This window comes from Thermothielavioides terrestris, chromosome 1 (genome assembly GCF_000226115.1).
Source record: "Thermothielavioides terrestris NRRL 8126 chromosome 1, complete sequence".
Taxonomy (NCBI): Eukaryota; Fungi; Ascomycota; class Sordariomycetes; order Sordariales; family Chaetomiaceae; genus Thermothielavioides; species Thermothielavioides terrestris.
Genome location: NC_016457.1, coordinates 1463566 through 1488975, shown reverse-complemented (window position 1 = coordinate 1488975; position 25410 = coordinate 1463566). Strand labels below are relative to the sequence as shown.

The 25410-nt window shown below is 58.9% G+C and overlaps 9 protein-coding genes across 9 annotated transcripts; 6 read left to right on the top strand and 3 right to left on the bottom strand.

Annotated features, from left to right (window-relative positions):
* Positions 1–721: 721 nt before the first annotated feature.
* Positions 722–1969, bottom strand: THITE_2106862 (uncharacterized protein). Its single transcript, XM_003648840.1, has 2 exons — positions 1523–1969; positions 722–1444 (listed from the first exon to the last, which is right to left on the bottom strand). Exons 1-2 carry the CDS (start codon positions 1797–1799, stop codon positions 1032–1034), a joined length of 690 nt encoding a protein of 229 aa, XP_003648888.1. The 5' UTR covers positions 1800–1969; the 3' UTR covers positions 722–1031.
* A 172-nt stretch (positions 1970–2141) lies between these two features.
* THITE_40832 (uncharacterized protein) lies at positions 2142–2609 on the top strand (the record flags this gene model as incomplete). Its single annotated transcript, XM_003648839.1, has 1 exon — positions 2142–2609. The coding sequence occupies one exon, from the start codon at positions 2142–2144 to the stop codon at positions 2607–2609; it is 468 nt and encodes a 155-aa protein (XP_003648887.1).
* Positions 2610–3071: 462 nt separating this feature from the next.
* THITE_2106857 (uncharacterized protein) lies at positions 3072–5005 on the bottom strand. Its single transcript, XM_003648838.1, has 7 exons — positions 4302–5005; positions 4156–4239; positions 3962–4097; positions 3785–3899; positions 3609–3723; positions 3431–3559; positions 3072–3376 (listed from the first exon to the last, which is right to left on the bottom strand). The coding sequence occupies exons 1-7, from the start codon at positions 4851–4853 to the stop codon at positions 3236–3238; spliced, it is 1272 nt and encodes a 423-aa protein (XP_003648886.1). The 5' UTR covers positions 4854–5005; the 3' UTR covers positions 3072–3235.
* A 558-nt stretch (positions 5006–5563) lies between these two features.
* On the top strand, positions 5564–8796 carry THITE_2106853 (uncharacterized protein). The gene is made up of 5 exons (XM_003648837.1): positions 5564–6688; positions 6747–6862; positions 6916–7476; positions 7528–7619; positions 7674–8796. The coding sequence occupies exons 1-5, from the start codon at positions 5633–5635 to the stop codon at positions 8498–8500; spliced, it is 2652 nt and encodes an 883-aa protein (XP_003648885.1). The 5' UTR covers positions 5564–5632; the 3' UTR covers positions 8501–8796.
* Positions 8797–10206, top strand: THITE_2106851 (uncharacterized protein). Its single transcript, XM_003648836.1, has 2 exons — positions 8797–9139; positions 9264–10206. Exons 1-2 carry the CDS (start codon positions 9092–9094, stop codon positions 9912–9914), a joined length of 699 nt encoding a protein of 232 aa, XP_003648884.1. The 5' UTR covers positions 8797–9091; the 3' UTR covers positions 9915–10206.
* Position 10207: 1 nt separating this feature from the next.
* Positions 10208–11122, top strand: THITE_2106850 (uncharacterized protein). Its single transcript, XM_003648835.1, has one exon. It carries the CDS (start codon positions 10290–10292, stop codon positions 11058–11060), a length of 771 nt encoding a protein of 256 aa, XP_003648883.1. The 5' UTR covers positions 10208–10289; the 3' UTR covers positions 11061–11122.
* Positions 11123–13180: 2058 nt separating this feature from the next.
* THITE_2106847 (uncharacterized protein) lies at positions 13181–15370 on the top strand. Its single transcript, XM_003648834.1, has 3 exons — positions 13181–13955; positions 14043–15013; positions 15104–15370. The coding sequence occupies exons 1-3, from the start codon at positions 13427–13429 to the stop codon at positions 15152–15154; spliced, it is 1551 nt and encodes a 516-aa protein (XP_003648882.1). The 5' UTR covers positions 13181–13426; the 3' UTR covers positions 15155–15370.
* A 765-nt stretch (positions 15371–16135) lies between these two features.
* THITE_28849 (uncharacterized protein) lies at positions 16136–19972 on the bottom strand (the record flags this gene model as incomplete). The annotated part of the gene is made up of 3 exons (XM_003648833.1): positions 16136–18912; positions 19030–19108; positions 19334–19972. Coding segments are annotated over 3 exons (3495 nt in total), but the record flags the coding sequence as incomplete, so codon positions are not given.
* A 3696-nt stretch (positions 19973–23668) lies between these two features.
* THITE_2125195 (uncharacterized protein) lies at positions 23669–24345 on the top strand (the record flags this gene model as incomplete). Its single annotated transcript, XM_003648832.1, has 2 exons — positions 23669–23788; positions 23902–24345. The coding sequence occupies 2 exons, from the start codon at positions 23669–23671 to the stop codon at positions 24343–24345; spliced, it is 564 nt and encodes a 187-aa protein (XP_003648880.1).
* Positions 24346–25410: the final 1065 nt, after the last annotated feature.

The following is a 25410-nucleotide window of genomic DNA, read 5'->3' as shown; positions in this document are numbered from 1 at the left end:
TAGATAGCTATAAATATAAGATATTCCTTATATATAGCTTCGAGCTTAGTAGTAACCTTTTGTTTAGTAGGAGCTAGGGCTTAGCCTATAAGGACATTTAATTCCTTAACACGCTTCTTACAAAGCTCTTCGACTACTTTATCCTCTAAAGGAACTTTCAGTCGCTTATTCTAAAGCTCGTCGAGAGTATCTAGATTACATTTGTCCTAGATACTATTGCTCGTAGCTATAAGCTTAAGCTCTATAAACTACTTAGTCCAATCTACATAGGACTAGAGTATAATAGTTGAGCTACTCTCGATAGTTGTTATATTGAGGTATAGAGTATAAAAAAAGGAGAGAGAGAGAGAGAGCTTACTATAGGTTACTAGCTATATACAATTATAGAGCGCTTAGGCTTATAACTGATATACTATAGCGAGCTACGAGGTGTAGATATAACAGTGGGATTGTAGTAGAGCATCGGAATGTAAAGAGAGAGTGCGTTGTTCTAGTACAAAGGAGAGCTAAAGATTGAACAGAGCGTGGTATATATATATCCAGGAGTGGGGAAGCCATGGCCAGTGCGCTGTGCCAAGCTCTGAGCCCCTTACCCCTGACGTGATATGAGATGAATCCGCTTTCCGTGGCCCGGCTGGATGGATGGTGGGGCCGGTTATGGAACGGAACGGCGCGGGCTATCGTTAGCGCATGTACTTATAAGACTAGCCACTAAGAGATGAGCATCACCATCGAGCTTTCTTCTGGAGTTGGAAGCAGAACACGCAGGGAAATGAGAATAGAATGTCTCTAGATCATTGGGGATTTGTTTTGCCTCTGTCGATGGAACTCGCACAAAACTGCTACCCCTGGCCGGCTGAATATGTTTCCGCATAGGAGAACAGAGACAACCATCAGTTATCCAAACGCCGCCAACCCGCCGCCAACCCGCAGTGTATTGTATTTTATGATGGTTATGACTCCAACACCCAGCCCAGCTCTATCAACAACACCTTGTATCCCACGTCCCTCATCACACCCTCCAACCACGCCTAAACACTCAACGTTCCCTTCGTACTGGGCACCTCGCCCTCGCGGCCAGCCACCCGGGAGGTGGCCTGCCTGACGGCGACCGCCAGCGCCTTGAAGGCGCTCTCGGCGCGGTGGTGGTCGTTGCTGCCGCGCAGGCAGTCGACATGCAGCGTGATGCGCGCCGCCTGCGCGAAGCTGTGCAGGCAGTGCGGGAGCATCTCGGTGCTGAGGTCGCCGATCCGCTCGCGCCGCAGGCCCAGGTCCACCACGGCGTACGGCCGGTTCGACAGGTCCACCACCGCCCGGCTGAGCGCCTCGTCCAGCGGCGCGTACGCGTGCCCGAACCGCGCGAGACCCGTCGGCGTGCCCAGCGCCCGCGCGAACGCGTACCCCAGCGCCAGGCACACGTCTTCGGCCGTATGGTGGTCGTCGACTTTCAAGTTGTCGCGGCGGGCAATTTAGCTTGGGCTGCGTTTGGAACTTAGACCGGGACTGGAGGGAGGCAACTGACTGTGCAGGTCGCCCTTGCAGGCGAGCGCGAGACTCCAGCCGGCGTGCTTCGCCAGCGCGTGGAGCATGTGATCGAGGAAGCCGATGCCGGTGTTGATGCTGATGGTTTGCGACTTGCTCGACTGCGAGGCGTGGCCGTCGGCGCCGCTTACTTGCAGCCGCGGGTCGGTGTCTGGTGGGAATGCGCCGCCGTCCAGGTTGATTGCGATCTGGATCTTGGTCTCATTGGTGTCGCGCGTGAAGGCTGCCCACCGTATCGCCGGCTGGGAGGAGCTCATTTTGGGTATCTTGGGGACCTTTCCGCCTGACAGCAAGAGTTGTGTCCCTGGCTGCACCGTTGCGGGCGTTCAATCAGTCGCAATCGTCCGTTTCCTTGCCGGGAAATTTTGGACGGCCGGGCACCGCGATCGGCAGCGATAAGATCTGAGTGATGCAACCCCGCGCTCCAGCACAGCAGTTGCCTGCCGGGAGCCTTGACCCACCAGGCTAAGCATCCCTGCCTGCCCCACATCAGTGAATGATAACGACTGCGATAACCAGCCAATTCCCGAAATTTTTGAGCTCCCGCAGAGCAGATCAAGCTCAATCCGCACCGCCGTCCACACGGGTCAGTTGCAGCCATGGCGCCCACACGCACGGTAAAAAACAAGCACGCCGCGACCAAGAGCAGCTCCTCGGGGAGCAAGGGCTCGAAGAAGAAGTCCGCGGCGGACGGCGTCTCCAAAACCAAAGGCAGATCCGGGTCCAAGGCGAAAGCGCCCGCCACGCAAGTCAAGGGCCGGCCGAATCTGCCCGGGCTGGACAAGAACAAGAAGAAGAAGCAGCGCGTCTACACCGATAAGGAGCTGGGTATCCCCGAGCTGAACATGGTAACCCCCGTGGGCGTGACCAAGCCGCGGGGGAAGAAGAAGGGCAAAGTGTTCGTTGACGACAGGGTGCGTTCCGCCCACACATCCCTCCCGAGCTCCTCTTGTCCTCCCCGACATTCATTCCCATCTAACCTCCTTACCCCCACATACAGGAAAGTATGGCGACCATCCTCGCGCTGGTGCAAGCCGAGAAGGAAGGGCAGATCGAGTCCAAGATGATGCGGGCGCGGCAGCTGGAGGAGATCCGCGAGGCGCGGCGGGCCGAGGCCGAGAAGAAGGAGGCGGAGCGCAAGGCCAAGCTCGAGGAGACCAAGAACTCGCTGCGGAAGAAGCGGAAGCGGAATCGCGGGGGCGACGGCAAGGGCAAGGCGGCGGACGACGAGGGCGAGAGCGTCAAGGCGGTTGCCGCGACGGGGACGAAGGCGGCAAAGCCGAAGAAGAAGAAGCGGGTCTCTTTTGCGCCGGAGTGAGTTGTCGTCGGGCCGCGGAGTGTTGTTTCGTTCTTCGGATAAGGTCATTCATCTGCATGCATGGCGGGCGCCTGGCGTTGGTGTGAGGTTTAAAGTTGGGATTGTCGGTTTGGGCAGAGATACCAACTGGGCGGTCGTATGACGGAATGCTCCATGTACAGCGGCTGCCGAGATCCAATCAATAAGAGTGTATAACACAGATATATGCATATCCGGTGCCAGTGCAATGTTCCCATGTTCTCTTTCCCCTTTTCTACATATATCGGTACGTTGCCGGAAATTCCACAAACGCCAGTCTAAATGCTCTTCCGGTCGTCTACCGTAAACCCAACGCCATAATGCAAGATGCAAGTCGAGTCCATCAGCCTGTGTTGTCTAACCGCTGAGAATCCGCAGCTTTCGCCTCATAGGATCGAAGTCTGTTGCAAACTGAGATTCAGGAGCCTTCCCGTTGGGTGTGGGCGAAAGGGCGTCGAGGTTTATCTCCGTAGCCATGTGGTTGAGGAAGTTACAAATCTGCTTTCCAGTCAGTTGCCACCTTGTTGTGTGTGATGGTGGAACACCTCGTACCGGTCGAGCATGCCACCTTCCACCGCCCATCTCGAACCACGAGAGATGCCCGCCGAGCGACGTTGTGCACAGTACCGTGCATGGATTTTGCGTGAATTCTTGGAAGGGGATTGCCTCATATACTGCGATCTGCGTCCCTGTAAGCAGGAGTCGTGGACTCGAGGAGGGTAAGGCTCACCGGATCATCGAGAGCCGAGATGGCAAGGAAAGGGATCCTGATGGCCAGGACCGCATCTGAGGACGAAGCATCGCGGTAGTACGCATTTTCGGTAGGGTAACCCCAGGTCACGGTCCTAGATCGTGTTAACGACGGCCAGGCAAATACGGAAACTAGGGTTATCTAGGTAGACTTACTGAACTTCGCGATCAAACTCGTGAAGATAGGTCACATTCTGGATTCGGTCAAAGTTCAGGTTTGTATGCTTTAGCACTGTGTCCTTGTGCATGTTGATGAGCTTCTTCATGTTCGCTGCCGGGCAGTCAGAGACTACGCTCGAGGACGAGAAAAAAAGGGGAAAGGGGGAAACTTACTTGCCATGACTCGCGAGTACACCTGCTTCCCCAGCAGTGTCCGCTGGAGTGCCTTGTTGGACACCTCCAGGTCGAAGGGGTTAGCCACGGCGATGGCGGCCTTCAACTGGCAGTTCGGCCCTTCCTCCCCCACATACTGTCGATGTCCGTTAGCAGGGCATGTTGTGGCCTCCTCAAAAGTCGTGTGGTCTTACGTTGGTCAAGATATTTGCGCCCAGCGAGAACCCGACTGCAAAAAGCGGCCTGTTGGGGAACGTCTTCCTCGCCCAGTTCACGACCTACGCAGTATCAGCCCAGCCATCCCGGTTGATTACTGATCCTAAAAGGCAAGCAAACGAACCTGTCGGACATCCCAGGTAGCCCTCGCGTTGAACAGTACGCCGCTCGTCACCTTGCTGTTCGCGCACCCACGGGCGTTCACCACGCACACCTCCCAATTTCCGCCATTCAGCGCCAGCGGCGCAATGGCATGCCGGAGATAGATTTCGTGAGAGCCACCGGACAGACCGTGGAGCACGATGAGCATGGGCCTGCTGTCGTCGGAAGCCAGCTTGGCAAAATCGGCCTCGGAGAAGTAGGCAGTCCTCGGCGGAAGCGACTCGTCCACGTCCTGGTGCGGGTCCACGGCAAAATCGACGGCGAAGGTGCCCGAGTACGTCTTGTGGTCGGCCTCGAATATCCTCCTGCGGTAGTAAATCGGCGGGCCGTGTGCTTTGACGGCGGTCCACATAGTCTGGACATGGCCATTGAAGAGCAGGGGGTTGAGCTGGCACGGAGGAGTGCTCGCCTCGCAGACCTTCAGCAAGTCCGTCGTCGTGCCATCCTTCTTTTGCAGGACCAGCGGGGAAGGGGAGCTGGTGAAGGAGATTCTGGCGCGCCCGAGCCAGTCCATGGCGCTGCTCAGGTGGCTGTTGACTGAAAGGCGTGTTGAGAGTCTAGGGCGCTGGAGAGAGGGGACGAGCAAGTTCGTCGGAAGTGCTGAACGTGGAGCAGGAATGGGTACAGTCTCAGTGGGAATACCCTGGCGGATTTCAAGTCGGTGACGGCGCGGGAGAAAGTTAAGAAAGAGCAAGGGAAGTGTGGGGTCCGTAAAAATACACTAGCTACGTAGTACTGTTACTCTTTACTGAAGAAATCCAATAAGAAGAGTGAGGGTCTCGATATCACAAGCACGATCGAGATCGGGGTGGGGGAAATCACAAGCGAGTGGAAGGATTCTGGGTGTCTACGGGATCGAAGGTCAGCTTGAGAAAAGCAACGCCACAGAAAACCCCGTGAACAAGTCAATGGACCTGGACCAACCTAGGTTGAGGTGTTGTTTAGGAACTTTGCGCCTGCCGAACCTGGAAGTTTGCGCCTGCCGAGGCACGCCCGGGGTCGGAAGTGTGGAGCTGCCGTTATGGCCGGTCCGCCGACGGCCTGCATCGAAGTCGGGTCGCTTCAGGGCCCCACCGAGCTAGCGTATCTCGTGGCGCACGGATCCGCTGAGCCCAGTTGGCTCTCATTGGTCCATTGGTCCTTTGGTCCGTGCAGTAGAGATGGCGCTTTCCCGTTTCATGCAGGCTGATCAAAGCGGGCAAGCGCCAGTGCCGCGGCGGCGTCGTTCCAGCGTAACTGTTCTGTATTTCCTTCCGTATTTGACGTGCACCATTCCTCAACCCGACCACACCCATGCCTTTCTTTTCGCTGGCGGCCGGGCTGCTCCGACAAATACGGGATATCACCTGGCCCGCCGACAGGATGCCTCCGGGCGAGGCATACAGCAGCAGTCAGGGCCAGCGACACCAGCAACACCAATTCCCCCAGGCCCAGGTGCAACAACACCAGCCGGTGCCGCAGCCGCGACCGTCTGGCCCGCCGGCCCCACAACCACTTTTACCGCACCCTCAATATGCGCCTCAACCGTATGTGAACGGCAGCCAGCAGTACCAGCACCAACAGGTACAATATGCGCATCCCCAATACGCCCAGCAGCCCGCGCAGTTATATCCCAGGAGCGCTCTGCCCCCGCAGCCACGACACCACCAACAACACCAGCATCTGCACCAGCAATATCCGCTCTACAATGACACGTTCCTCCAACCCGCACCGCCTACCCAGCCCGCCTCCGCGCCCGCGGCCCCGCCCATGTCTGCGCCGATGTCTGCGCCCGTGCAGTTCGTCAACCCGTCGCACCTCCAGCAGGCCCCCGCTCCGAGACCTCCAAGCAATGTCTTGCCGCCGCCGCAACCGCAACCGCAACCGGCGTCTGCGATGAAGCCCCAGTTGCCGCGGGCGGATCAGGGGCGCCAACCCATGCCTGCGAAAGCAAGCCCCAAGATGGAGGAAGGGCGGCCGCTGTCCCGTGGCACACCGAAACTGCTTGCGCGAGAACCGAGGCGGCCAAGCTCGAGCGCTGGAGTTACAAAGTCGCCTGCCACGCCGCAAGCCTCGTCCCACGTGGAAACGCTCCCGCTTCTGCTTTCCGTGGCAGAGGACTGCTTTGAAAAAGCTGCTGCGGCTGCTCAGCGGGTCGCGAGGTCCATGACGGCAAGCGAGGTTGCGGAGCATCACAAGCTGGTAGCCACGGGGTTGGGATGTATGAACGTCGCGCTGAAGTCGAACAAACTATGGCCGCGGTTGGAGGCCAGGCTATGTCTGCGATATGCCAGCGTACTGATCGAGGAGACCACTAACATCACGGATGCCGAGACGACCTTGACAAGGGGGATCTCGGTCTGTGAGACGGTGAGACGGCTCGTGCCTGCCTGTTGCACCAGTAGTTTTAGCTGACGCGTGGCTCCAGCACCGCTTCCTCGACTTGAAATACAGCTCGCAATTTCTCCTGATGAAGACACTCTTCCAGCGGAATCCCAAGGCGGCTTTCAAGTCTATTGAAAGTCACATTGCCGACTGCACCACGTACGCCTGCCGAGCCTGTGTGTCTCTTAGAGCTTCGCTGACGTGCTCTGCAGATATAAGCATGTCCCTTGGATTTACGCCTTCCGTTTCCTCAAAGCCGCGTTCCACCTCCAGTCCGGCACGGCCGCCGATAACCACGCCATCGAGAACCTTCGCAAGATTGCCGGGATTGCAAATCAGCGCGGAGACAAGGCCATCTTCATCCTGGCCATGTTGCTCGAAGGTCTGGCCCACCTCAGCACCATGAAGGAGGATTGGGCCACGCGCGTGCAGATGTGCATCGCCCAAGCATCCAAGCTGCAGCTGGACGAGTCCGTCCGGACTCCCCAGACCGATGTGCTGTTACTGCTGCTGGATCTCGCCTGCAGTCTACATCTGAAAACCCATCAGATATCAGCACAGAAGCTTGGCGCCCTCCAGAGAAGGCTGGAGGAGCTAAAACAGGCGCCAGACTGGTCTCCGCAATCGGGCGACGTGCTGTTGCCCGTGAACCGGATGCAAAACACGCCGCAAATTGTCAGCCACGACACGAGGGCTGTTTTGCGGCCCGGGACTAATGGTGTCGACTACCTGGTGGTGTCAACATTGGGGAAGCAGGAAGCTTGGGCGTTAGCGTAAGTGATTCTGCTCATCTCACAATCGCGACGGCTGACACCCCATCCCAGTTATGTACTCAACGGTATTGTGGCGCAATACAAAGCCTCGACTCCTGGTCGCAGCTCCGGCATGTGGGCGGAGGCAGTAAGGTTATTGGAAGGTGAGCTCGACATGGACCCATCTCGGATGCCGCAGCATGCTAAGCCGGCCGCAGAAAGCAAGCCTGTATCATCGCCACAAAGTCTTCCGCAGGCGCTCCAGCAAGCAAACTGGGCAAGAGAGCTTGTCTGCTATGCACAACTTCTCACCGGACTCCAAGCCGCGACCTTGTCCGACTGGGCCAAGGTCAAGTCATGCCTGGAGACTGTGCAAGACTGCGAGCCGCGGTCGGAGTTCCTGAGCGTCCTGACGCTGTACCTTGAAGGCGTGTTCTACCAAGGCACAGCAAAACTCGAACAGGCTGTCGAGATCTGGAAGGACAAGAAGTTCGAAATGGACTGGAGCGGAGCGCCCCGAGCCGGCCGCAGCCGTATCGAAACGGAGCTCTCCATCCTGGCGGCGCTCAACCGGCTGTGGATCCTGCAGGAGCCCAAGCAAGCAGACGACGCCGAGACGGCCGAGCTCATCGACCTGCTGCGCCCCATCTGCGAGGACAACCCGGACCAGGAGATCCGCACCGTCTACAACCTGGTGCTGTCATCGATCCGGACGAACCCGCCGCTGTCGATCAACCAGGTCAAGCGGCACATCCAACAGGCGCTGGCCGGCGCGCAGCAGACCAGCAACACGCACCACCTGTCGATCGCGCTCAACATCATGCGCTGCAAGCTGTTCGAGAACGTGGTGGGCGAGCAGGCGCTCAAGAGCGCCAAGGCCGGCTCAGCCCAGGCCCGCAAGAGCGGCAACGTGCTGTGGATGAGCGTCGCCGACGGCATGCTCGCCCAGTCGCTCGAGATGCAGGGCGCCCTGGCCGAGGCGAGGGCCGCGCACGCGGCCGGCGCCAGGTTGGCGAACGAGGCGTTTGCGAAGACCCAGGTGTGAGTGAGGGTGTGTGCTTGGGCGTGTGCTGGAGATGTGCTGGAGATGTGATGTGTATGCGGGGGTTCTGTTTGGCGCACGGGACTGGGGCCGGCAATATGCCCAGCCCAGGGGCAGGAGGAAGGGTTAAAAAGGAATGTCGGCGTCTGCTTTGCGATGTATACCCTGTGATATTTGCCTGGCTGTATTTTGTTGAGTCGCTACATGGAGATGATATCCGTGCATTCTAATCGAGTGGCTGATTGTTGGTTGTTGGCGCTCAGGAGTCATACACTAGCTCAGGGGTTACGCAGCCCCAGTATCCGTCAATGGGAAGCGAACCTCGGCGATGCCGATGCCGCCACCCACAGCCACACTGTCGTGTACATGACACTACATTCACGGTGCGTCTGTACATTATACCAACGTTGCACTAGCCCACGACCGCCTGAGCCAGCCAGCTACTTTCCGATACAGCCCGCTTCCATGTGAGCCAACAAAGCCCCGCGTGACGGCCTTTGCATTTGGACGTGCTTCATCCGGTTCATCACCTCCTTCCCCTGCGAGGACTCTTGCTACACTCTACGCAGTACATTAGCGTCTTCGGTCATCGCTATGGACCAGCTCAGAGAGTTCTTTGTAGGGCCTGAACCCCAGGCACAGGTAAGCGCGCATTCTGCCATCCTCGCAGCTGAGATCGAGGCTATAACTCCTACCCCATTCCATGATAACCTGCTTGCCTGATCCCAGTCGGACCTGCTGACAACCCGCGCGACACGCAAAACAGCTGCGAAAATGCAATGCGCTCATGCGTTCCCACGCCCGCCAGCTGGATCGAGATATCGCGCGGAGCAAGCAGCAAAAAGCGCAGGCGAAGAAGCTGATCCTGGAGGCGGACAGGCGGGCGTCGCGGGACCCACAGCGGCGGGCGCAAGCGCGCCGCGATATGCGCGTCTTTGCGCGGGAACTGATCCGCTGCCGCAGGATGACGGCCCGCCTGTATACGGTCAAGGCGCAGCTCAGCAGTGTTCAGATGCAGGTCAACGAGGCCTTTGCGGTGCGGAAGAGTGAGGGCAGCATCCGCGCCGGCGCCGGCGTCATGCGCGACGTTAATGCACTGATACGCCTGCCCGAGTTTGCAGGCACGATGCAGGAACTCTCCAGGGAGCTTATCGAGGCCGGCATCATCGAGGAGATGGTTCATGAGAACCTGCCGGAGGACGGCGTGGCTGACATTGAGGAGGAAGCTGCCGAAAGGGAGGTCGACAAGGTGCTAGGGGAGGTCCTGAAGGACCGAAAGGCAACCGCCGGGAAGCTGCCCACTGCCCCAATCGCTGTAGAACCTGTTACTGCGACAACCGAGCAAGAAGAGGAGGACGATAACACTGAGGCGATGATGGATCAGATGCGAAACAGGCTGGAAGCCTTGAGGAACTAGAAAGAAGCCTTGGGGAGCTGGGCTCTCCAACTTTGTAATCCTGACTGTGAGTCGGAGGCGAGGAGCTATGGCAATACGTTCAGGGGCTATATCATAAAGCGCTGCGGCAAATGGGGATGCAGTCGCGACTCCAGGAGGTGCCAAGTTTGCAACGGCTGTGGCACGAGGACCACCTTTTTCAGTTGCACAGGCGCGACATCGGGATCTCGTCGCCAAAAAATACCAGAGTTACCACAGTAGGCAGGCGACTACGGGTCTGCTGAGTCAGCAATTGCAGCCGTGAATATCCGAAGATTTGACGGTTCACATCATACTCAGATCATCCAAGTGCAACCCGACGAGATCTGCGCAGCAGACTCAAACAACCAAGAAAAAATGCCATCACAACAACCGCCCCCGCCGGGGCCGTCGCCCGCCTCCCAACAACAGCAACAACAACCCCCTCCTCCCGCTCCTCCTCCTCCTCCTGCAGCCGCCGAAGAAAGCACGCCGCCTCCCACACCCTACAACAAGTTCACGCACAACGCGGCCATCGCCATGGCGGTCCTCGGCCCCATCGCGCTGCTGCTCCCGACGCGCGGCTCGGCGACCAAGTCGACGCTGCAGAACGCGCTGCTCGGCGGCGCCGCCTTCTGGGGCTTCAACCAGCTGGCCGAGGACTACACGGGCAAGTCGATCACGGCGCGGTCGGCGGAGCGGTGGGGCGCCATGCTGGGCGTCTCGTTCCCCTCCTTCTCCTTCTCCTCCTCCAGCAGCGGGGGCGCGGGGCAGGGAAAGGAGGAGGAGAAGGAAAAGGAAAACCAGAAGAAGAAGGAGACAGAGTCGTCGACGTCGCTATGGCTGCCCACGGAGCGGGCGGTGCGGAACAAGGAGCTGATGGAGGCGGAGCGGCGGCGGCGGGCCGAGGCGGAGGGCAGGCCGTACAAGGGCAAGGACACGCGCGGGCTGTGGGAGCGGCTGTGGATGGGCGGGGAGGAGGAGGGGTGGAAGGAGAAGCGGCTGGAGGAGGAGAGGAAGGCGCTGGAGAGCGGGAAGGGGTATGGCGGGTTGATTATGGACCAGGTGAGGGAGGTCTGGGGCGGGAAGGACAAGTCGGGCCGCGAGGAAGGGGACGGGAAGGGGAAAGGGGAGGGGAAGAAGGAGTAGAGCTGGGGGAGAGGATGGCAATGGGGACAAAAAAGCTGGGGCTATTTTGGAAGTCGGAAGGTGGGTGCGGTGGGTTGTATTTATATTGTATATGTACATGGGATTATGCGTGGCCGCTTGTCTTCACTGCCCGCTAGCGTCAGTTCCAGCTCGTTGGGCTCTGTCGACCTCTCGGGAATGCCAAGCTTTTTCCGCAGTCGCCGCTTCTCGCGCTCCATGAGCTCCAAGAGGCGGCGTAGCTTTGCTGTTCGGCTTCTTAGCCAAGCCTTGTACGGGGTCTAGAACCCCTTGTTCCACGACCCAGACGTAGAGGCGCTTATCAACCAAGTGTGCCCGCTTTGCAGCGTGTATCGCTGGTTTCGCTGCCATTTCAACTTTTACCTACCTGTTTTTGCAATTTCCGCCTTCTTCGCCTTCAGCATGGCTACTCGAAGCGCTTGTTGTTTCGTCCTTCTGAAGATTCGTTAGATTCATCTCTCAGACCACCGATTGTGCCCCCGGCAAAGGACGTTGGTTGCTTCTCCGGTGCTGCCCAAGGCTCATGAGCGAAGCCACGTGGGGCCTCAGCCCTTAGCGGTCCTCTCAGGTTTGCTGATCCAAGTTTCCGCCGTTCTTAAGCTTTTCTCGCAGTTGCCACCCTCCTTGCCGCCGCGGCCGACTCGAAAAAGGACGTCAGGGCAGTCGGCGCATTGCTGTCCCCACCGCGCCATTGAGAAGCAGCCGCGTCGTCCTCGCGCAGACTTCGGCGCAGGTTTGGGAAATCTCGCGTGCGACGGCTGGGGGGACGAGTGGTTCGGGAAGCAAGGCGCGTGCTGTAGCAGATTGCACGGCAATGCTATCGTGTTGTTGCCGTCGTCAGTGTCAAGCTGTGCAGATCTTGGCGGCAGAGGGCCAGCAGGAGGCGCATTGTCGGCGGCGGGAGGTTGTCTCGTGAGGCTGTCTCCATGTTGTCGTCGATAAAATAACGTCGAGAGCTTCCACATCAGGCTTATCTTATCGGGCGGCACCAAGAAGATGAGCCGAGTTTCCTTGGCACACGCCTGGGCCGCGCGATGCAACAGCGGCTGTGCTGTCTCATCTTTCGGCCGACCCCAGAAAAGCTTGGCAGGCTTTCTCGGGAGGTGGAACCCATCGCATCAAGCCACCGCCGTGCTCCAAGGCCACGTCAACCTGTCGCCGGTGCGGCTGGTGTTGGCTGACCCAGCTGTGAGTGGCGCTGGTCTGGTTGGTCTGGTTGGTCGGGGTGCTCTGTCGCTCTGCTGGCCGTAAGCGGCTGTAAGTGGCCGGTTTCGTCACGCTCAAGGCTCAAGATGAAACGCGCACGCACACGAGACGGCGGCCTCCTCGTGTACATTGTGTAGTGAACGGAATAGTGTAGTCGGACGGGCCTGCGTTTCCAAAAACAGAAACACTCAATTCTCATGAGAGTGGAAATCCTGCTGCGCGAAACTGCCCATCAGTAGTGTACGGATTAGTTATCAAGGCCAAGCCATGGTCTCTCGGCCGTTTCCACGGAACTTAGCTGTCTTCCATCCATGGATCTTCCACTTCTGAGGATGGGCCCGACTCACTTCCGTGCACAACAGCTGCATGAGCGGCCTCTCCCCACCTCGGCCTCCTCTCTTGCCACGTTAGTTTTCTGGCGGACGGAGTCGATCCTTCTCCTTGCACGTCTTTTCAGCCCCCGGGTTTTCTCACGGGATGATCAACCACAGCCATCTTGTTGACTTCCCTGGACAACTCCACTGTGGCCGTGCCAACAGGCAGTGCGAGCTCCACTAACAACGGATGAAAAGGGACGCCTGATCGGCCAGCAGCCCTGGCAACCACCGTGCACATTCAACATAAGCTGTCTGACTTGCAAATCTTGCATTCTTGATCATTTTCCCAATTCCCACTCTCTACGACACAAACCAAAGCCCGCGCGAACCAAACCGAAACGCTGCTGCTTGGCACGTGGGTAGTGTGGTGCGCAGTGTCTGTGACAGTGCGACGTGACCGTTCGCTTCGCTTCCCACACGACTTTCAGGCGCCTGCGGGAATCCCTGTCTGCTGCGCATCCGCGCCCGTCCGAAACACGCAAGACCCGCGGCTGTCAAATTCGTCGCCTGACCCGCCTCGACCTCCCGACCACGACGCCGTTTACTTGCGCCCGGGTCTGATTTTCGGTGTCGCGGTCGGCCGCCGTCCCTTTCCCACTCCGTACCCTGTTCGTTGTTTCGACATCTCTCAGCGGGCCGTTTCTCCAGCAGCTACCTGGGGAGTGGGGTTTCGGTCGCTTGGCCCAGGAGATTGCGTTTCGGAGCTCCTGCTCCTGCGAGCCCGGGGAAACGACCTGGCCGTCCCGTTGCTAGTCCCCAACGAAAATGGCGGCAAACGACTACTACAACCCACACCAAAAGCCGCTACCCGATGCGGCCTACCACTCTTCCTCGTCCACCTCGACGTTCGCTCCCCCGTACAGCTCGCAGCCAAATCTCGCGCCCGGCGCGCGGCCCTCACAAGGCGTGTCCGCTTCGCCCTTTGAAACCGTGTTCGACGATCATGTGTATCCCGCAAGCACGCACCAGCCCACTCCGTCCTCGAGCCAGCACCGTTTGAGCCACCAAGACACCGCCTACCACGGCCACTCGCCCGTCTCGCCAGACGACATGACCTACAACCACTCCGCCGACGACATCCCGCTCCAGGACAGCGCCCCGCGGCCCCCGCCAAAAGATGAAGAGATGCAGGACCATGTCTACGACGCGCCGCGCCCGAAGAAGCCGCGCCGGGGCCGCGTGCGCTTTGGCGAGCTGGGCATGTTGGGCTCCGGCCGCAAGAAGATCCCGTTCGTCGTCTACTTCTTCACCCTCGTCCAGGCGGCCGTCTTCATTGGCGAGATCGTCAAGAACGGTGAGCTTGAAGTTTTCTCCCCCCCCCAACCCTCTGCCTGCCAGACTCTCTTGCTCCTCTCCTTGACTCGGGCTGACGCCTACCCAGCGACGGAAACCGGATCCCCCATCATGATTCACCCATCGTTCAACCCCATGATCGGTCCGTCCCCTTACATCCTCGTCAACATGGGCGCCCGCTTCGTCCCCTGCATGCACAACATGGAGGGCATCCAGAACGCGAATGAACCGCTGCCCTGGCCGTGCCCGAACTCCACCTCGCAAGACCCGACCCTCCCCGAGAACAGGTGCACGCTCTCGGAGCTTTGCGGCTTCGGCGGCGTGCCGGAGCCGGCCTACAAACCGGGCACGCCGCTCGACACCCAGCCGGCCCCGAACCAGTGGTTCCGCTTCATCACCCCGATCTTCATGCACGCCGGCGTCATCCACATCGGCTTCAACATGCTGCTCCAGCTGACCCTGGGCCGCGACATGGAGAAGTCCATCGGCTCGATCCGCTTCTTCCTCGTCTACATGAGCGCCGGCATCTTCGGCTTCGTTCTGGGCGGCAACTTCGCTGCGACCGGCATCGCGTCGACCGGCGCCTCGGGCGCCCTCTTCGGCATCATCGCCCTGACCCTGCTCGACCTGCTCTACTCGTGGCGCGACCGCGTCAACCCGGTCCGGGACCTCGCCTTCATCGTCCTCGACGTCGTCATCTCCTTCGTGCTCGGCCTGCTCCCCGGGCTCGACAACTTCTCCCACATCGGCGGCTTCCTCATGGGCCTCGCCCTGGGCATCTGCGTGCTGCACTCGCCCAACTCGCTGCGCCGCCGCATCGGCGACGACGTCCCCTACGCCAGCTCCCACGTCAGCCGCGGCTCCGCCGCCCTCGGCACCCCGCCCGGCTTCCTCCAGAACCCGGTCGGCTTCTTCAAGGGCCGCAAGCCCCTCTGGTGGGCCTGGTGGCTCATCCGCGCCGGCGCCCTCGTCGTCGTCACCGTCGTCTTCATCCTGCTGCTCAATAACTTTTACATCTACCGCGCCACCTGCAGCTGGTGCAAGTATCTCAGTTGCTTGGTAAGTTGCTCTCTCTCTCTGTGTGTGTCTGTGTCTCGTTGCTCCATTGGCGGAGACTGAGCTAATGCGTTGCCGTTTGATGCAATCTAGCCCGTCAGCAACTGGTGCGATATCGGCAACTTGCAGCTTCCGGGGAGTTAACGACGCTAATGCGCATACTTTATTTTTTTTTTTTTTTCTTCCCTTTATCGCCTCCTCGCGGGCAAGACAGCCGTGGAATCAGTCACGGTACATTAACGGGGAAGGATATTATTATTATTTGATGGATGGGAACTCGTGGTATTTCCCATCGCCTAGCGGAGCACACCCAACCACCATCTGCTTGTTGGGTAGAAAATAAAGGGGGACGGGTTTAAGGGGTCCGCGATTCAGCCAGGGGGGTGGGCGAGATGGAGGCGTGCTGTGAACAAGGAAAAGGGGGCATAATAATCTCTCTGTCGCACACTCCATTGCATAGCAGCGGCGTTTATGGGGCACCATGGGGGTGTCTTGAATTTGAATTAATCAATCACTGCTTTCTTTTTTTGTCCTTCCGTGGGCGTTTTTCAGGGCTTTGGCGTTAATCCGGCTGGGATGGTTCGCTGCGTTGTCTCACGTTGTTTTATGTATTTAGTAGACGAAGGGAAAGAAGGGAGAAGGCTGCGGTGTAGAAAAGTCATCGATGAATGGATGGATGGATGGATGGATCACCTGTCGACTCCGAAGCTGACGACCCAGGAAGTGGTTACTCTGACTTTCTATCGCGTGTGGCCAGACTCAGTCAGGTACTGCAAGGGTGCGAGTAACTTAATGACAGCAGACAGTCAGATGGGTAAACAAACGCCGTAGTCTATAAATATGATACAAGTGGTAGTACAAGCTGAGAAATCTATCGCCAACCAGCTTGGCAGACCAAGAACCACGATTGACGGAATCCCGCATTCAAATATACAATATGATGTACATTTAGTTGCAGAACCGGCCAATTGTGCGCCAAACCCCATCTTCATCTCCCACAGTACTTTTATGCCTTCCTTTTTCCCAGTCCTCCCCAAGTACTCCCCTTCTCCCCCTCCCCCCTCCCTTTTTCCCCACCCCCGGGCGCCGATCCGCAATAAACTACTGCTTACCGCCGGCGGCGCCCTCGGCGCCCTTGGTGGCGTCCTCGGCGTCTTCCGGGAAGACCGCATGGTACGGGTAGGGCCTGTCGACGCCGTAGACGTGGACGGGCTGGGAGCGCTGGCGGCGGTTCTCGCGGGAGCGGAACCTGCGGCCGCGCTCGCTGTAGCGCTCGAGGCGGCCCTGGAACATGGCGTGCCAGCGCGCGGCGGAGGACTGGTCGTCGCGCTCCTCCGGGTAGAGGGCCTTGCGGCGGCGGCGGATCACCATCTGGTACAGGTTGTGCACCCGCGCCGGGCTGATCTCCTCCATGGCGTACTCGACCGTCCACTGGTGCTGGGCCCGCATCCGCTGCGGCCGCACCACGTACTCGCCGTTGACCTTGTTGCGGATCGTGAGGATCAGCCCGTAGACCTCCCCGCCGGTGGGCTCCTCGACGAGGCCCTGGGTGGCGCCTTGGCCGGCTTCGGTGGTGGTGGCTGGACCAGTGGGCGCGGCCTCCGGCGTGGTCTTCCCGTCGTCTTCCGCGGCCTGCTCGTGCTTCTTCTCGGCAACCTCCCCGCCAGCCTCGACAGACACGGTGCCCGACTCGACGACTCGGCCTCTCTCGTCTTTCTCGGCGGCCTCCCCTTCCTTAGGCTGCTCGGTGAGTTCAGAGAGGAGCCGTTCGATCTTGCGGAGCTGCGGCGCATATGCGGGAACGCCTTCGTCGCTTTCGTCGAGTTTATCCTCGTTCTGATCATGCGCCGCCCGCTGCTCGCTCGGGATGGCCTGTATTTGGCCGGCGAGCTTGATTAACAGATCTTTGAGCGTTGGCTCTTCAGCAGGTGAGGCGTTAGTGGCAGGTGCCTCGGCACTGGCGCCGTCTCGAGTTTCATGGCCGGAACCCTCGTGCTCACTTGCGGCCGTGGGAGCACTGGTCTCCGTACCGTCGGGTTCGGACCCGTCCTCGGCTGGCTCGACCGGTGGCTTCGACTCAACCAGCTCGGTGAGTTGGTCCCGGGCTGTCTCCGCCGATTCTGGGCCTCCCGGGACGGTAGGGCGGCCCTTGTCTTTGGTCAGGGCATCGAGGAAAGCGTCGACATAGCGCGGGATGTCGTCAGGCGCTGTCCCCCGAAGCAGGCCGCTCTCTTGCAGGGCGTCCTCGATGGCGTCGCGGACGAAAGTCACGCCGTGCTCCTCATCCTCTAGTTCATCCTCGACCTTGTTCATCACATCTTCCCAGGTACCGGAGCTGGCCGCTTCGTAATCCTCTGCCTCGTCGAAATCCTCGGCATCAAGCTCGTCCATGGCCTCCTCTCCATCGTCCTCGGCCTCCTCCGGTGGGGGCTCTTCTTGGCGGGCGAGACCCAAGATGCGGCGCTCGAACTCCTCGATGGTCGCCCGCGCGGCTCCCTGAACCTTCTCAATTTCGGGCGGAGTGACGGGCTTGGCGAAGATGTACATAAACGGAGTGCCGCCGTTGGCGCCTCGCGTTTCGAAGTGCAGGCGCAGCGATCTCCCTGGGAACTTGGCTGTTACTTTGTCCAGAACCTTGTTGAGAAGGTGCACGCTGAGCTTGAATTCCCGATCGCCGAGAGTCAGGTTAGCTTGGCCGTGCAGCGAGACGTCCATCTCCTCTAGGGGGATGTACTGGAAGCCGAAAATGCGCTCCGTGTTGTGAAAGGCAACGAAGATGCCGTCCATGCGACCCATGCGGACCTGCAGCGAGTACTTGAGGAAGGCAGAGCGGATCATGTCGAAATACTCGCGCTCGAACGACTCCCAGGGGCCAAAGCGCTTGCGGATCTCGTAGCCCAGGCCCTTGTGGTAATCGCGCGCATCCATACGGATCGAGATGACGGCGCGGGTCTTGAGGTCGAACATGCCGGTGCCCGGTAGGCGGGGATCGTAAGCATCGAGCTGGGACCGCATCAAGAAGTCGCCCATGGTGGTGTAATGGTACGACTCGGGCCCGTTCCGATCCTCGTCGGTCAGCTGGTCCGAGTTTGACCGGCGGTACTTCTCGAACTTCTCCTTGGGGAGCGTGAGGAATTTCTCCATGGACTTTCCGAGCATGCTGAGGATATTGGCCGTGTCGAACTCCTTGTCGGCATCGATGGCGTAGGTGCCGTCCTTCCAATGCAAGAAGGTGGCGGCGGGGGCGCGGGTGATGCGAGTGAAATTGTACGAGTCGACGGGGTACTTGAAAGACATCATGGCGGGGTTGATGCGGCGCCAGGCAGAGAGGAGGAAGTGGAAATGAGACAGAGTGGAGGTCATGCTCGATGTCGAGCCCGTGTACTTCTTGCCATGCTCGGCAGCCGTCTTGATGAGGGTGGTGTCTTTAGAGGACGTGACGTACTGCTTGATGGCGTTGAAATCGAACTCCTTGATGGGCATGATGCGGGCGAGATAAGGGTCGAAGTTGAAGACACGGGACCGGGGATCCTGAAGGTGGTAGACGCCCGGGTTGAACAGCACACGGTCTAGGCCGTAGGCTAGTCTGGATACCGGCGGTTGGGGCTTCTCGACGGGTGTCAGTTCGAGCTTGCGCGCATCGATCCGGCTGACGGTAAAGGCCGCTCTCTTCCTCCGGCGACCAAGGAAGGGGCTCGGCTCCAATGCGCTGAGGAGTTTCGGTGGCTGCGGCGACAATGGGCTGGGCCTAGGCCGGGCCGGTTTAGCAACATCCGCCTTCTCAACCGGCTGGTCATCGGCCGTTGGCTTTTCAGCAGCGCCCGACGCCTGTGTCGCGGTGCTGACCACTGCCGGGGAGTTGACCACTGCCGGGGAGTTGACCACGGCCGGGGAGTTGACCACTGCCGGGGAGTTGACCACTGCCGGGGAGTTGACCACTGCCGGGGAGTTGACCGCTGCGGCCTTCTCTTCCGTCGGCATGAAAGCCGGGCGCAACCTGCTGCGGGCGGGTTTCGCACTGGCCTTGGAGATATGAGGAGCATCCTCCTGCAACTCTTGGCGCAGCACCCGTTTCAACATAGCAAGAGCCCCTGCAAGCTCGTTTGTCTCGACGGGTGGCTTCCGGTCAAGCGTAGTCTGCGCCTCGTGAGACCCTCGGTTCTGGCCGGCTGCAGAGGCAGCAGCATGGGCGTTGGTGCCAGCGGCATCCCGGGCTGTAGAAGCTGACGTGGCTTGGCCTTTCTGGATGTTGCCGAGTATTTTGAGCGTTTCGCTCCACAACTGAAGCTTCGAGCGAGAAATCGCGCCAGTCTTCCGAGAAACCTGCCGACGTCCAGGGGGGGGCGGGGTCTGTTCCGCCTCTGAGTCGGGTCCCCTCTCCTTGGCCACTTTCTTTGCCCTCTTGACCTTATTCACTTCTTTCTTGGCTTCCTTTTTCGCCTCCAGATCCGCCTTCTTCCTCGCCTCCTTCCTGGCCTTCTTCCTCAACTTCGCCTTCTTTCTCCTCGCCTTCGCCTTCTCCTTCGCCTTCGCCTTCGCCTTCGCCTGTTTGCTGGTCTCCTTCACCGCATGTTCCTCCGCTTCCTTCTCGGTCTCCTTCTTCTCCCGCTCGTTATCTGCCTCCTTCTTGAAATGCTCGGGCTTCTTTTCGGGGCCTTGTCCCGCGCCGGGCGTCACCTCGCGTCTGCTGTCGGGCTTCTCTGCGCTGTGCTGTTGCTGCTGCTGCTGCTGTTGTTGTTGTTGTTGTTGTTGCGGCTGCTGCTGCTGCTGCTGCTTCTGCTCCTGCGGCTCAGTCGAGTACTGCCGCGCTGCACAGCGCCTTGCGGCAACGCCCAGCAACCTGGGCGGCGGCGCCCCGCTGGCCAGCAGCAGCGTGCGGCATGATGTGCAGATGAACCGAGACCGGAGCGCGCTGCGTCCCTGTCTGCTCAACTGCAACATGGCAAAACAATTGGGGGCAGGGGATCAAGGCCTGCGTCGTCGTCCCGGAGCGCGACGGCGAGCGGTCGCTTTTGGATGGCCTCTGATTTTGAGTGTTTAGACCATCGACAACCATGCTTTTTGGGTCGAGGTTCGAACTCGGCCCCTGTTTGTTAACCAACTTTTTTCTCGGGCCCACTTCCGTCCCATCTTGGCATCTGCGAGCCATGACAGACTGCCGGGTCGCGGGTCGCCACCAATGGCGGATCACAGTATCTTGTATTTTACCGAAGTGTCGTTACGTGCTTTCGCCCTGCCGGCTGCCGAGGGCTCGTTACAGGTAAGTAAACTACCGACCGATACATACAGGCGATGAAACCAGGCCATTCCGCGGCTTGATGCGGACTACCTACATGGATGAACTACATCTCAGCCCACATCGTTCTCGCGCAGGGCTAATCGCTCTAGTGGAATCCTGTTCATTGTTGCTTGAGACCATCGATACGGGCCTGTCCCAGCGCTCGCTCGGATATGAACTCACACAAGAACCGCCTGTTCTCGACGTCATTCGACTTGTGAACCTACTCGCCGTCCTCGTCCGTCCGGTTGCGCGCGCTGCTCTCATCGCTCTCACATCCCTCTCCGGCCAACCCCTCTGAGAGGCTGCCTCAACTCTCAACCGTCACACCCACTGACGCAGCAAAAAAAAAAAAAAAAAAAAAAAAAAAAAAAAAAAAAAAAAAAAAAAAAAAAAAAAAAAAAAAAAAAAAAAAAAACCCGGTTGTTTACAGGCTGTCTCGAGGGCTCTTGCAGTACCATCCCCCAGAGCGCTGTCCGGAATCAGGCCATCGATGGATTCACGTAGACAGTCAGTCCCAAAGCTCGTGTTGCTCGGGCATGACCTTCAACAAACGAGACTCGGGACATAGGAAGCTATCGCTAAACAAAGCTTCGAGATCAACTCACCTCTCTGTTCTGTTTGCCTGATTGTACAGGCTGGGGCAAGCTTCGAAGCGCCGGACACCCCCCTTCCTTCCCTTTCTCATCGTTTACATGCAACCAGGTTTCTCACCACGAGAAGTACTTCAAGAACGCCAGACGGCGAACTTCGCATTGCCAGGGCGTTAGCGCCAGATCCAGTCCCTTCCTCACCCTGCTCCCAAACTCCAGATCCAGATTTAAGCAGAAACCTTTTCCTATGCATTCCGTAAACGGTCCAGACTGCGATTCACGACCGCATTGCAGGACCAGCCCTCAACACAGATCACTGTTCCCCAACGATACCGCATCCTTCATCGGCGCAGCGGCGGGTATGAGAGCCCGTAGTCACCGATCCGCCCATCCAGCATACCATGGTCCCTCTATCTTGTCATTCCCCAATGGAACTGTTTAAGCCATGTGTCGTTGGTATGGCTGCATGTTTCTGGGAGATGGAGCGAACGAGACACGAACACAACCGCACCACACAAAAAACAAAAAGAAATGAAAAAGGCGGTACAGCACAGCATCCGTCACGCCGGGCTCTGTGCTGCCTCGCGTCTGTGTCACACCCCCTTATCTCACGTCTCACACGAGCAGTGGGATGAGTCACAACGCTCTGGGTGTGGGCGTGGGCGTGGCGTGGCATGGCATCTGGCACGCTTGTGTACCCGGCTGGTTGGGCTGGCTGGCTGGCTGTGACGGGGCTGAGAGAGTTGGGAGCCAGCGGTGCGGTGATGCCCGGTTGGTTTGCAAGGTGGGATATGATATGAGAGGTATAGTTATACGGAAGACCTTCGTTGGGTCGGCTGGTTGGTTGGAACCTAGTGGAGGAGGGAAGAGCAAAAGGCGATCTTGGGAGTCGTTGGGTATCTCACAGGATGGGCGCCTGCGGTGTCATGGCAAAACGGGCGGCTGGCTTGGATTCGTCCGTGGCATTGTGAGTCATTGTGAGTTGCCCTTCACATGAATGGACCATAATTGGTTGATACATGAAGCAATGGTGCCTGCTTTGTTATCTCATCTCTCAATTTACCGTTCAGACGACGTTTATCTCTCTATGCCAGCACGGCCCGAAGAGGAAGGTCTGGGGGGGTTGTATAAGACTGGCGCGGCCACTCGGGATATCCCCGGCTATCGACAGCTCTCGAGGCCGAACAACGCACCCAATCCAAGAGACTGTCGAGGTCTCCTCCCTTGACACCGAGACTTGGCCAACGCCACCCGTCAGAAGTCGTCCCTCAAGGAGGAAGAGGCCGATGCGTGCTGATTATTCGACACTTGCTTGTGTTGACACCGAGCTCGCCCCTCTAAGCCGGCATGCAAAATATACAACATTCCGCTTAGAGAAGCAGCTGGCGGCACGAGACGAGGCTCGGTGACTGAGAAAAGACACCGCCGCGCATTTGTCGGCAGGGGTTCCGGGAGGAGGAGCCCGGTGAACGTACGTAAAACTGTGCTACGCAGTAAGATGATCTCAGGCAGGTTTTCGGAAGGGTAAGCCGGCGCCCAGGCCGCTCAGCTCTCTCTCTCGCGTCTGAATCGATTGGGCAGCCGTTCCTGCGTGGACGGGCGGCAAGGTCGGGAGCTGCCGAGTCAGCCTAGGGAGGCAGCGAAACCCGCGGGCCCAATCGGACGCCTTCCTTGGCAGGCACAGAGAGAGCTGAGCCGGCATGACGTGATCCGGGCAGGGCAGCTGAATCGGCCAAGTTGTGGTGTGGGCGTGGGATAGGGCTGACAAGCAAGCGGCTGTCCCCTCATGACCACATCAGACTGATGAACTGGAGAAATCGGGACTTTCACGAGCAGCGAATGTTCAAACCGAGTTGGGTATGTTGGTCTGGTCCGTGCACGCATGACTCTTAACTATCGGGGCAACGTGGGTTTGGAATCCCGTCGCATCGGGCCATGGGTGAGGGGGTTGAGTTGCTTCTTTTCCAACAAGCCCTGCACAGCACGGCAAACTTGCCGACTCGATGAGGTTCATCGCAGGCTCGCCCGCCTCCGTGCTTTTTCTCTGACGTGCTTTCCAAGATCTCATCAGGCGCTTCCGGCGGCTAGGTATGAAAGGCCAACGCTAACGTTAGTTCATCTGTACACCACCTGTTCCGTACACCCGTACCTAACGGGGCGTGCCGCGGAGCAACACGCAAAGCACCTTCCTGGCCATCCTCTTGTCCCACCAAGCCGCTCTCGAAGGCCGTTGGGATCTGGACACCAGTAGTGTACGTACCGAGCGGCGCATGTGGCGGCACGGCGCGCTGCGATTTGCCTGCCTCTTGCAACCCCACGGACAGGGGGCCGGGTCCATTACCTAATGAGCTTCCGAGCACAACGCCCGCCAAGGCGAGGCGGCGGGATGGATGTAACGAACTTCTCCGTGCCCTCTCGAACCTGAATTCTTATTAGTGTAGTCGTTTATTGCGGCGCTTTATTCCCAGTCAAAAGCCGCCGGGGACGGTGACACTCGTCCGCCAAGCTGTCGCTTCGCTGAGAGGGGCATGATCTCGATCCACGGAAACGCCACGTCGAGCAAGGCGGCCAGTTCGGAAGACATCCCGGTTCGACGGCAAGGGACTAGGTCTCGATGTCGTCGGTGCACTGGTGCTGAGTATGACTGAATTCACGCAGTTGTGTACTGTGTAGTCAAAGCCACACCGAAGCGACGAGAGCTGTCCGGGAGGAATGCCCCGCCCAGGGTACACGTCCCATGGTCTCCCATGCGGAGGCACTGTGGAAGCGTAGCCTGCTGGCAGCATGATGTGGGTACCATCCGGGGCGCGTTGCATCCTGGTCTCTCGTCCTGCCCGGCCCCGCGTCGCAGCCTTCGGCAGCGCAACGCCGCCCCCAGATAACGCCGCGATTGGCCCGTTTGCGCCGGTTACTCGGTGTTGGGTTCAGGCCTTGCAAATCACGAGCCGGTCTGCGCGCAGGCCCCCTCAGCACGTTATCTGTTTGGCCGAAGGCGTGCGCATACCTATTTGCGATTCCAGATATCGGCCTCACGGGCCTCCCGGGCCTCGCAAATGCAGCTGCGCCGGAATGACAGCGGAATGACAGCTGGCCGACCCGAAACATGCCGAGTCACCGCTACTCTGAGACCATATGATCCCCTTATCGCGATTTCGCCGGGGGTGCTGGGGGGGAGGGGGGTACCTGCTGCTGCGGTACCCGAAGATCAGCAGGGCCTGACAGGCCAGAATTCTGGATGCCTGCTGGAATGGTTGCTGCATGACAAGGATGCCGCCGTGAGGCAGCCCACCAGCAGCCAACCTTTATGCCTACTGTCCGTGAGCGAGAGACTCTCGGTCCTGCTTATCATGCTGCCAGGCGCGGTGAACTTGGAGTGCGAATGCAACCTCGACGAGAGCGAAGTCATTCGCGTCTTGTTCCGGGGCGATGCCGATCGCAAGGAGGTTGGTGAGGTGCGCGGGTGATATCAAGTTATCCGTCTCGGAGAGCATTGGTTGCTTGGTCGCGCGAGGTGGGTGTTGAACAAGATACGCAAGACTGCGGTGCTCCGTCGACGTCTGCCGAAACAGGAACTACAAAGTAATCAATCCAATTCAAGCGAGCCAAGGTTTCCAGAACGGATGCCCTTCGTCCGCACGGCTGTGTTCTGGTTGCGACGGGTGGGGCGTTTATTTGTGTGCGACGGCTCAACGCTCTTGATGGATCTTGGGTTAGCTCACTTGTGTTATGAGCATCAGCAGCCCAGCAGCCCAGGGCACGGCCGGGTCCCCGCCTTATCTTGCAGCTGTATCCGTACTCAACGGCATTCCCAGGCTGTCAAGGATGGTTGCCTACCTTAGTTAACTGACTCGTTGCTTGGTATCGCGCCCGCGATATCTCGTGGCCGGCACGAGTGTGGGAAGTGAGAACAAAGAATGGAGGCGCTGGTTCGTGGCAGACTAACAGTCCACTTCAGTAAGAAGACTGGAAAAGCGGGCTCTGAATGGAGCACGGGTCAGATCAGCGTTTGGCAATTTTTCCCGGATCTTCTGGAACCATGCATCGCGTCAGTGTTCCGTTTCTGTCGATTTATGTCCGGCTCCTCGTTGGTGCAATCCGTGCTCGCTGCTGCGTGCAGTCGAAGTGTACGGAATACACTGCTGTGGAAAGGTACCTCGTCAAGTGGAGGGGAGCCAAGAACGGACGAGCGACGCAGCGGGGGTGCTGGATCGGGAAAGAAGTGACAGCCTCAGGCCAGGAATCCTTATCTCTGGACCCCCACAGATGGGCCGTCGATTGTCCATGTGGCATCCCTTGAGCTCCACTTCGCAACCCCTGCCGACGGGGGCCTTCCGAGCAAAGACCGTGTCGCCCGCTGGAGTCGCTGATAAAAAGGAATGACCCACAGTTCCCGTTGTCGTTCCTGGGGAAACTGACGTTGGGCGGAGTTGCTGGCCGGTTTGGAACAAGCGGAGCCCACCAGACAGGGCATCTGGGGAAAGTCGGGAACGGACAGAGAAAAATTGAGTCTGCGCCATGGAGGCCTGTGC

Coding starts and splice junctions, on each gene's coding strand:
- THITE_2106862 (XM_003648840.1), bottom strand. CDS start 1,799: ATGAGCTCCTCCCAGCCGGCGATACGGTGGGCAGCCTTCACGCGCGAC. Junction 1,445..1,522: donor CTGCAAGGGCGACCTGCACA/GTCAGTTGCCTC, acceptor ACAACTTGAAAG/TCGACGACCACCATACGGCC.
- THITE_2106857 (XM_003648838.1), bottom strand. CDS start 4,853: ATGGACTGGCTCGGGCGCGCCAGAATCTCCTTCACCAGCTCCCCTTCC. Junction 4,240..4,301: donor CTACCTGGGATGTCCGACAG/GTTCGTTTGCTT, acceptor GATACTGCGTAG/GTCGTGAACTGGGCGAGGAA. Junction 3,377..3,430: donor GAAGGTGGCATGCTCGACCG/GTACGAGGTGTT, acceptor ACTGGAAAGCAG/ATTTGTAACTTCCTCAACCA.
- THITE_2106853 (XM_003648837.1), top strand. CDS start 5,633: ATGCCTTTCTTTTCGCTGGCGGCCGGGCTGCTCCGACAAATACGGGAT. Junction 6,863..6,915: donor CACATTGCCGACTGCACCAC/GTACGCCTGCCG, acceptor CGTGCTCTGCAG/ATATAAGCATGTCCCTTGGA. Junction 7,477..7,527: donor CAGGAAGCTTGGGCGTTAGC/GTAAGTGATTCT, acceptor ACCCCATCCCAG/TTATGTACTCAACGGTATTG.
- THITE_2106851 (XM_003648836.1), top strand. CDS start 9,092: ATGGACCAGCTCAGAGAGTTCTTTGTAGGGCCTGAACCCCAGGCACAG. Junction 9,140..9,263: donor GGCCTGAACCCCAGGCACAG/GTAAGCGCGCAT, acceptor CACGCAAAACAG/CTGCGAAAATGCAATGCGCT.
- THITE_2106850 (XM_003648835.1), top strand. CDS start 10,290: ATGCCATCACAACAACCGCCCCCGCCGGGGCCGTCGCCCGCCTCCCAA.
- THITE_2106847 (XM_003648834.1), top strand. CDS start 13,427: ATGGCGGCAAACGACTACTACAACCCACACCAAAAGCCGCTACCCGAT. Junction 13,956..14,042: donor TGGCGAGATCGTCAAGAACG/GTGAGCTTGAAG, acceptor ACGCCTACCCAG/CGACGGAAACCGGATCCCCC. Junction 15,014..15,103: donor GCAAGTATCTCAGTTGCTTG/GTAAGTTGCTCT, acceptor GATGCAATCTAG/CCCGTCAGCAACTGGTGCGA.